The 9,647-nt window shown below is 51.6% G+C and overlaps 1 protein-coding gene and 1 pseudogene across 2 annotated transcripts; one reads left to right on the plus strand and one right to left on the minus strand.

Moving 5' to 3' along the window:
• Nucleotides 1-128: 128 nt before the first annotated feature.
• LOC132485742 (C-terminal-binding protein 2-like) lies at nucleotides 129-1,419 on the minus strand (annotated as a pseudogene).
• Nucleotides 1,420-6,026: 4,607 nt separating this feature from the next.
• On the plus strand, nucleotides 6,027-9,103 carry TNFSF14 (TNF superfamily member 14). Of its 2 annotated transcripts, none has more exons than XM_060092332.1 (4): nucleotides 6,027-6,245; nucleotides 7,729-7,765; nucleotides 8,010-8,051; nucleotides 8,676-9,103. In XM_060092332.1, exons 1-4 carry the CDS (start codon nucleotides 6,027-6,029, stop codon nucleotides 9,101-9,103), a joined length of 726 nt encoding a protein of 241 aa, XP_059948315.1. The 2 variants fall into 2 exon arrangements, with proteins under 2 accessions (XP_059948315.1, XP_059948316.1); XM_060092333.1 differs by having other exon boundaries at nucleotides 6,027-6,141; nucleotides 7,736-7,765.
• The last annotated feature ends 544 nt before the right edge of the window (nucleotides 9,104-9,647 follow it).

Raw genomic sequence — 9,647 nt, forward strand, 5'->3', positions numbered from 1 at the left:
ACTGTCCATGATGCAAATGTCCAGAATCAGTTAAAAAGACTGTCAAATTCCTTTTCTCTTAGTTCATCTATTTTTCACTGTCTCTTGGTGCCAGGTGTATCCAAATGATTACCTTTCCTCACTCTCTGCTATTGCTTGTTGGGGGGTTCTGGGTTGTCCCCATGTTTTTGTGGGCTGGTTGGGAGAGGGAGCTTGGGAAGGGTGTGCCACCATGGGGAGGTTGTGGGTCACCAGGATGCCCCGGGGGGATAATCCCTTCCATGGCTGCAGGAAGTCCTCCTGGAGCCACGCCCATGATGCCTGGCGGGCATCTGTAGGTGGCACCGTTGAACTCTGGATGAATTGCTCGCTGATCTATTATGGACCAGGGTGCTGTTATGGCCAAGAATTCCTTGTTCACACAGTTTCTTAAGCTCTCTGGCATGCCACATGTGATTGCCTGGCTGGTCTCTGCTCACTATACCAGGCCGTGTGAGGTGTACAAATGAGATGTGGTGCATCTTTCAAGGGACACTGCGCAAAGCCGAAAGGCTCCGATTGGTGCACCTGGAGGGCCGTCCCCTCGTACCCTGCCTTCCTTGACGGCTTAGGCTAAGACTTTCTCATCCACCAGTCCTCCGCGGGTGGCATTCACTAGGAATGCCCCTTGTCTCATCTGCTTTATAGTAAAATCAATGATGAGGTGGTGGTTATATCCGTTGAGACTACAGTGCAAGGAGATGCAGTCTCTCTGATACAGTAAGTCCTGTAGGGGGTAGATCCTCTGCACACCCAGGGACGGCTCGATCCCATCCTGCAAGTAGGGGTCACAAAATATGATGCTGAATCCAAACCATCTGCCCCGTGCGACAGAAGTGCGTGAGGCCCAGCATCTCCCCACGGATGCAGGCTGCCCCTGAGGCAACCTCCCGGATCAGCTCGATGCTCTGTACCCACGGGCTTTCCACAGTGCTTGGTTCAGCCATGGGTTCCCCCAGGACAGACTGAGGATGTGGCAGATGGTGGAGTCGTCTGTCTCTTCCACTGCCACCATGGGATGTTAGCACAAGATGACCCCGAGCTCACCCGCAGCCTTGCTGTCCACATGGTCGAAGCTGCTGCCTATCCACACCATCACACCTCAGGGCCTTGAACGCCTCCAGGTCCTCCCTGGTGAGGGTGACGGTGTGGTACATCGTGGCACAGACAGCCTCGTTTAAAACCTTCTCTTGGATCTCCTGAGTGGAACTGTGCATCACAGAAGGCCACGGTGGCCAGGTCCTTCAGGATGGGCATCTCCACTGTGCAGTCTCGGCCATGCAGGAGCGCCACGGGGGGCTGGGGGCGTGCAAGGGTCCCCTTCATGATCTGGGGGAGGATACATTCACAGATTCTGTCCAATCGCTGTCACTTGACTTTGTGCTTATCCACAAGGGCCATTCTTTTTTTTTTTGGTCGCGGGGTGTGCACCATTCCGGATCTTAGTTCCCGACCAGGGAGTGAACCTGTGCCTCCTGCAGTGGAAGTGTGGAATCCTAACCACTGGACCATACAAGGGCCATTATTTATCGAACTTTGCACCTCTCTCATTCAAAAGCCCAAGTGGTCGTCTAAGAGCTTTGGGACCCTCTCAGGAGTCTGCGGACATTATGCCACTAAGCACCCAATATAAATTTGTCCACAAACTCTATAGTTCACGTCATGGGCTGTCCGTCTTTTCTTTTCTTTTTTTAAAATTAATGTTATTTATTTATTTATTTTTGGCTGTGTTGGGTCTTCATTGCTTTGTGCAGGCTTTCTCTAGCTGCAGCGAGCGGGGGCTACTCTTCGTTGCGGTGCGCGGGCTTCTCATTGCGGTGGCTTCTCTTGTGGAGCACCGGCTCTAGGCACGCGGGCTCAGTAGTTGTGGTGCGCAGGCTCAATAGTTGTGGTGCACAGGCTTAGTTGCTCTGTGGCATGTTGGATCTTCCCAGACCAGGGCTCAAACCCGTGTCCCGTGCATTGGCAGAAGGATTCTTAACCACTGCGCCACCAGGGAAGCCCCCGTCCTTTTAAGAGATTCCCACTTCGTTGATTTAAATCCATTTCAGGTGATGAAACCCAAAGCAGGAAGATCCTGCTTCTCCTGGAGTTTCTTCTCAGGGGGCAGGAGACGCCAGCTTTCCTTATTTATGGGCAGGAGGGGCTCTGGGGTGGACGGGACTTCCAGCAGCTAACTCTCCCCCGTAGGTATTTTTAAAGATGTGATTCACACCTATGGTCAGTTGACTTTAAAAGCAGATTACCCATGGGACTTCCCCGGCAGTCCAGCAGTGGAGACCCTGCGCTTCCATTGCAGGGCCATGGGTTTGATGCCTGGCTGGGGAACTAAGATCCCACGTGCAGTGCAGTGTGGCCAAATAAATAAATTAATTTAATTAAATTAAAGCAGATTACCCTTGATAATGTGGGTGGGCCTCTTCCAATCAATTGAAGGGCTGAGGAGAAAAAGTGGGTTTCCTGAGGAGGAAAGAATTCCAGCTGGCAGTGTGCAGATTCTGCCTGAGATTCTTGCCTTCAGACTCAAGACCACAATGTCAACTCTTAACTGAATCTCCAGTCTGCTGGCTTGTCCTACGGATTTCGGATTTACCAAGCTACAAAATCACATGAACCAATTCCTTACAATCAATCAATCAATCTCTCTCTTGATTGATAGATAGATGATAGATATTAGGTATAGAGATACATTATTGGTTCTATTTATCTGACTAACCCTGCCTGATATGGGTGGTCAGGGAAGGCTTCTGTGAGGAGGGGGTTCTTGAGTCAGGACATAGATGACAAGGAGGAACCAGTCATGGGGGATCTGGAAAAGACTGCTCCATGCAGAGGGAACAGCAAGTGCAAAAAGCCCCAGATGCCCGGGTGCAAGGGCTTCAAGATAATGAAGACCACTCAGTGTCTATTCTCTTTTTTAAAATTATTTTATTGAATTGGCTTACAATTTTTCTTTTGCCCCACCACTTGGCTTGCAGAATCTTAGTTCCCAGACAAGGGATTGAGCCCGTGCCCTCGGCAGTGAAAGCGCAGAGTCCTAACCACTGGGATGCCAGGGAAGTCCTCTTAATGTCTATTCTTACCTCAGGGAACAGCCCTTCTTCTATAAAGGGCCGTATAGTAAATATTTTAGCCTTTCAGGACCGAGAGATAAAATCGAGGATATTATAAAGGTACTTATAAAACGAGAGGAAGCTTCCAGCCTGCCATATGCCCCGTTTGCTTGGGATGGGCCACCCGGGGTCGAGGACGTGATTTGTGCTCTGCTACTGGAAACATTCTCTGGATGAAGAATGATGGGCCCAAGGCTTGGAGATCCAGGTGGGTAGAGAGGGTGTGGGATGACCACTGAGGCCAGTTTCTCTCTGCTCCAGTGACAACCAGATCCCAGCCAACCTCTCTCCCCCAAATCCCAGCTGTCTCATGTGGATTAGCTGGCCAGAGTTGAGACAACATGCTGAGTCACCAACCCCCAGAATGAGATTCATCCATTCAACACCCAGCGGTTGATGACAGAGGACATGCCAACACGTAGGTGGCAGCCAGTGTGACCAGCTACAAAGTGTGCACAGGGGTGAGCGTTGGCTGCTGGCCAAGGAGGCCGGTACTGGAAGCAAAATGGGGAAGAGGGGCCAGAGGAGGATGCCCCATCTGGGACCCTCCCACTCACTAAAGTGTCAGCCCCCAAGAACAGCTCCTGTGGCTGTACAGAAACATGAGCCTGGCCTGATTTAGTCCATGAGCCATAATTTGCTAACCCCCATAAGCTCAATGGAAGGTCATCGGAAGATTTTAAACATGGAAGAGGTGAGACCTGACTTACGTGTTTAAAAGTTGATGCCAGCAATTCCGATCCTAGGTATACACCCAAAAGAATAGAGAGCTGGAACCCAGACAAATACATGCACACACATGCTTGTAGCAGCACTTTTCAAAATAACCAAAAGGTGGAAATAACTTAAATGTCCATTAACGGGGGAATGGATAAGCAAAATGTGGTTCATCATACACTGGAATATTACTCAGCCTTAAAAAGGAGTGAAGCGGGCTTCCCTGGTGGCACAGTGGTTGGGAGTCCGCCTGCCGATGCAGGGGACACGGGTTCGTGCCCCAGTCCAGGAGGATCCCGCATGCCGCAGAGCGGCTGGGCCCGTGGGCCATGGCCGCTGAGCCTGCGCGTCCGGAGCCTGTGCTCCACAACGGGAGAGGCCACAACAGTGAGAGGCCCGCGTACCGCAAAAAAAAAAAAAGGAGTGAAGCACTGACACTCGCTACAATGTGGATGAACCTTGAAAATATTATCCTCAGTGAAAGAAGCCAGACACAAAAGACCACGTAGTGTATATTTCCATTTTTTTGAAATGTTCAACACAGGTAAATCCATAGAGCAGGAAAGCAGACTAGTGGTTGCCAGGGTCTGTGGGTGGGAGAGTTGGGGAGTGACTGCTTAATGGTTATAAGGTTTACTTTTGAAATGCTTTGGAAGTAGGTAGTGTTGCACAACATTGTAAATGTACTAAATGACACTGAGTTGTTTGCTTTAAAATGGTTTGTTTTATGTGGTGTGAATTTACCTCAACTAAATAAATAAGCGAGGCCACGCCAACTCCAGGGTAGAGAATGAATTATAAAGTGGCAAGAGGTAAAGTAGTACATCCATTTGGGAAGTTACTGCAAGAGTCCAAGCAAGAAATGATGCCAGCAGTTCCAATCCTAGGTATACACCCGAAAGAATTGAGTGTCTTAGTCCATCTGGGCTGCTATAACAAGATACCCTAGACTGAGTGGCTTAAACAACAGATATTTACTTCTCACAGTTCTAGAGGATGGAAGTCTGAGATCAGGGTGCCTAAGTGGTTGAGTTCCAGTGAGAGCCCTTCTCCTGGCCCTCTTCGTGGCTTGTATCTGGCCTCCTTCTCTCTGTATCCTCACATGGCAGAGAGGGAAAGAGAGCATGTATCTTATAAGCACACTAATCCCATTCAGGAGGGCCCCACCCTCATGCCCTAGCACCTCCCAAAGGCTCCACCTCCAAATACCATCACATTGGGGGTTAGGGTATCGACATCAATTTGGATGGCACATAAACATCCAGTTCATAGCACTTAGGGTGGTAGCAGTGGAAATGGAAACAGGTGGCCGCATTTGAGATCTGGTTTAGAGGTTGAATCAACAGGGCCTGCTGAGGGTAGGATGTCGTGACAGGACGGAAGGAGGGGTCCAGGACGACTCCCAGCCCTTGAGTTTAGTTAGTTGAGTAGACAGTGGTTCTACCCTCTGACTGTGAATTTCAACTAAAACTTGCATGCATGCACACACGTGTGCATGCAGACATGCAAGCACACAGCTGCACCTGCACATACATGCATGAACACACATGCATACATGCATACACAGCACACACATGCATACACACAGACACGCATGCACACACTCGCACACACGCATATACACACCCACACATGTGCACACACACAAACCACTCGTATTTTCCACTACTCTTATCACCATCTTGAACACTAAATAGTATTTTCTTATTGGGCTTTCTTATTAGTTTTTCTCAGCCTGCTAGAATAGGAGCTCCATAAGACCAAGGACTTTTGTCTCTCTTGTTCATGGCTGTGCCCCCAAACCTAGAACAATGCCTGGCACACAGGAGGTGCTCAGTAAGTAGTTGGCAACCATGTGAATGACACAGCCAGAAGGGAAAACTGGGGCCTTGCCTCTCCCATCCCCACCTGAGTCACATCTTCAGATGCTTCTGGAGAGACTCTGAGTGAGAGTGAGATGGGGCCGGGCCAGGGGTGGGGGGACAGGAAGAAGAGGAGGATGAGTGGGGAAGGGGGAGGGGCCGAGCCCCGGCTCTAAAGGCAGCCCTGGGACCCACGGGCGCCTGTTGGCAGCGTGAAAAGCCCAGGAGTGTTGGGCAATCGTGGTTTCCTCCCAGCCCGCAGGACCCAGCCGTGCCAGCCCAGCCCCAGGCGTCTTGGGGCCTCGTCCGCTCAGGCATGGAGGAGACAGTGGTGAGGCCCTCGGTGTTCGTGGTGGATGGACAGACGGACATCCCTTTCACAAGGCTGGGGCACAGCCACAGGAGACAGCCCTGCAGTGCAGCCCGGCTGGGCCTGGGCCTCCTGCTGCTGCTGTTGGTGACTGGAGTGGCTGTCCAGGGCTGGTTCCTGCTGCAGCTACACTGGCGCCTGGAGGTGATGGCCGCCCCCCTGCAGGTAAGTGGTGCTGGGGTGGGGGTGAGGGGGTTCGAAGCCAGTGTCACTGAGCATCTGTGTGTGTGTGTATGTGCAGAATGGAGCGCAGACTAAGAGCAGCCCAAGGCAAGTTAATTCACCTCTTGGAACCTCAGTTTCCTCATCTGTAAAATGGGCGTGATAATAAGCATCTTCCTAGGGAATAAAATATGATTTTTTGTGTGTGGTGCCCAGCTGGCCCACAGCAAGCATTCAACCAATGGGAACTGACATTTTTTTTAATTGAGATATAATTGACATAGGACATTGTGTAAGTTTAAGTGTACAACATATTAATTTGTTACATAAATATTGCAATAGGGTTGCCATTGTAGCATTAGCTAATGCCTCTCTGGTATCACATAATTATCATTTCTTCTAGTGGTGGGAACTAACAAAATCTAAGCCTTTAAGAAGTTTAACGTTTATAACACAGTTGTGTTGTCTGTAACCCCTGAAACCGACATTCTGACATGGCTCGTTATTATTATTTTTTTAATATTTATCTGACTCTTCCATTTAGCCACTTTTATTTTTATTTTTAATTTTTTGGCCGTGCTGTGCAGCATGTGGGATCTTAGTTCCAAGACCAGGGATCAAACCCGCACACCCTGCATTGGAAGTGCAGAGTCTTAACCACTGGACCTCCAGGGAAGTCCCTGACATGGCTAGTTATCATCAGCCGTAACCTGATCACCATTTTGGGGACTGTCACTAATCCACTTTGTCCGAGTCTGTGAGAATCTCTCTCTGCATCCATTTCCCATTGGCCTTGGTTGTCTCCGTCGATCTGTCTGCCACACCTGTGGGTCTGTATGTCCCAAGCCACGCCTATATGGTCTCAGCCTTTTTGTGTTTCCAGGTCCTTTCTCCTCATGGCGGGACCTGTGCTGCTGTCCTGCACCCATGTACCCACACGGCCATGTGCTCACCTGTCTACCGCCCATGTGTTGACATCATGTGTCTTTGTTTCTGCATCTCTGTGTGCCCAGACCCACGTGGCTCCATAAACCATGCAATCCATGTACTTGCATCCACGTGTGCCTTGTCAGTGTGTCACACAAGTGTCCAGGTCTGTGCCCATGTGTCCATATCCACATGATAGCGTTTATGTCCAAGTGTCCAGCCATCCAGGTGGCCATGTGTCTTCGACAGCACTTATTTAATAAACCTTATATAGTACCTGCTCTCTGCCAGGCACTGTAATATGCTTTTCACATGAGAATTTGCTGAATCCGAAGCAGGCACTTTTCATGTATGCATTTACAGAGGGGGAAACTGAGGAACTGGATGGTTAAGAGCCTGCTGGGCGGCGGGGTGTGAGGTGGGGTGTGCACGTGGCCTTGGATATGTCTGAGGGTGATGTCTGTGCCCATGGTCTGCATGTGTCTCTCAGCCACGAGTCTGAGTGATGCCAGGGCATGGGACCCGCAGATCCTCACCATGGGCTGCTCTGCACTTTTAGGACAGAGGTGCAGGATCCTGGGATCAGCTGGTGCAAGGTGAGTCCGTGTCCTGGTCCCAGGAGAGGGGATGCAATGGTTCCCACGCTGCCCCCACCCCTTCAGCCCATTGCCCAATGTGATTTGCATAACTGGCCTAAGCCCCACAGACGCCCGTCCCCCAAGCTGGAGAAGCAGAAGTTTGGGTCATTCCGGAAAGGGTGGGGTTGACACCAGGAGGCGGACTGAATGACCCCTCTGGAGGCTGGCCCTTACCCCTCTGACTCTGACCCTCTCTCCCCAGATCAGAGGCCCCAGCGGGCCAACCCGGCAGCACACCTCACAGGTGAGGGGGCCCCCAAGTCCTGGCAGGGGGTAGGGGTTCAGTGTGTCCTGGGGAGACCAGACAGACACCCCAACATGGCAGCGTATTCCTTCATTCATTAACTATTCAGAGTTGCCCAGAGCACAGGCACTGCCTAGGTCTGTGAATTTCCTAATTTTATTTATTGAATAAACCCTTGTACCAGTGTTTACTCTGTGGCACGCACCGTGACGTTCTTTCCCCCTATTAATTCATTAAATCCATAGCCGTTGCTATTCAGAGCTCCATTTTACAGAGAGGGAGACTGAAGCACTCAGAGGTTATAAGCCTGCTGGGCCAGGATGTGTTCTGCCACTTCCAACTTTTGACAGTTTGGGCAAATCAATTGCTCTGTGCCTCAGTTTCCCCGCCTGCAAGAAGGGGATGAAACGAGTTAAGATGTATGATAAGCACGTTATTTTGCCACCTCCTGGGCCACCGTTTCCCCAGCTGTAAAGTGAGGATAAAGTGAGTTCATCTATCTAAATCTCTGGAACAGCCTAACACAGAGGGGGTGGCACTCAGAGAGGGGTAGCGACTGGCCTGGGGTCACACAGCAAATGTGGGACCTGTGCCTACCAGCTCCCCCTCTGTCTCCCTCCACAGGGGCCAACTCCAGCCTGACAGGCAGTGGGGGCCCACTGCTGTGGGAGACGAAACTGGGCCTGGCCTTCTTGAGGGGCCTCACCTACCAGGATGGTGCCCTGGTCATCGCCCAGACCGGCTACTATTACATCTACTCCAAGGTGCAGCTGGGCGGTGTGGGCTGCCCCCAGGGGCTGATCGGCGGCCTGCCCATCACTCACGGCCTCTACAAGCGCACGGCCCGCTACCCCGAGGAGCTGGAGCTGCTGGTCAGCCGGCGGTCACCCTGCGGGCGAGCAAGCAGCCCCCAGGTCTGGTGGGACAGCAGCTTCCTGGGCGGAGTGGTCCACCTGGATGCCGGGGAGGAGGTGGTGGTGCGCGTGCCTGATGGGAGCCTGGTCCGAGTCCGTGATGGTACGCGTTCCTACTTCGGGGCGTTCATGGTGTGAAGGAAGGAGCCAGGGTAGACTGAACAGAGTCCAACAGACAGAGACCTCAGAGGGTGCCTCGGGAGACAGGAAAACCAACAAGCAGAGATTTTGGAGTGTGCCCAGGAGAACCCCAAACTCAACAGGTGGAGAGCTAAGTGGGGACCACTGGGACCAAGAACCCAGTTATCCCACAAGGTGAAAACCCAGCAGGCACCTCTGAACAACCAAAGGAGATTGCAGCCCCTGCCATGGACAACACTGAAGACACAGACCTGGAGACTTGGGGGTCTGTGAGCCCCCAAGCAGGGGTAAAGCTGATCTGCCTGATATTCAGGAAAAAGGGGTGAGGGGTGGGTATTTATACTTTTGACTCAGAACTAAGTGGGACTTGGGGATCCAGAGAGTTGGGAGTTGGCTGAGAACAGGAAACGTCTTATCACCCTCTCCACTCTCACAAGTGTGGGCAGAGTGGGGGAGGGCAGATTTATCATCAGGACTCACCCACCAGCGGAGAGCCCAGCCCAGCCCCGCCCATGGTCATAGTCACCTACCCAAGTCCCAC

This window comes from Mesoplodon densirostris, chromosome 3 (genome assembly GCF_025265405.1).
Source record: "Mesoplodon densirostris isolate mMesDen1 chromosome 3, mMesDen1 primary haplotype, whole genome shotgun sequence".
In the NCBI taxonomy this organism is placed as follows: Eukaryota; Metazoa; Chordata; class Mammalia; order Artiodactyla; family Ziphiidae; genus Mesoplodon; species Mesoplodon densirostris.

What these genes read in the sequence shown, in the direction of transcription:
- TNFSF14 (XM_060092332.1), top strand. Translation starts at nt 6,027, where the DNA reads ATGGAGGAGACAGTGGTGAGGCCCTCGGTGTTCGTGGTGGATGGACAG. An exon ending in TGATGGCCGCCCCCCTGCAG is followed by an intron (nt 6,246 to 7,728) that starts GTAAGTGGTGCT and finishes CTGCACTTTTAG; the next exon opens with GACAGAGGTGCAGGATCCTG. An exon ending in CTGGGATCAGCTGGTGCAAG is followed by an intron (nt 7,766 to 8,009) that starts GTGAGTCCGTGT and finishes CTCTCTCCCCAG; the next exon opens with ATCAGAGGCCCCAGCGGGCC.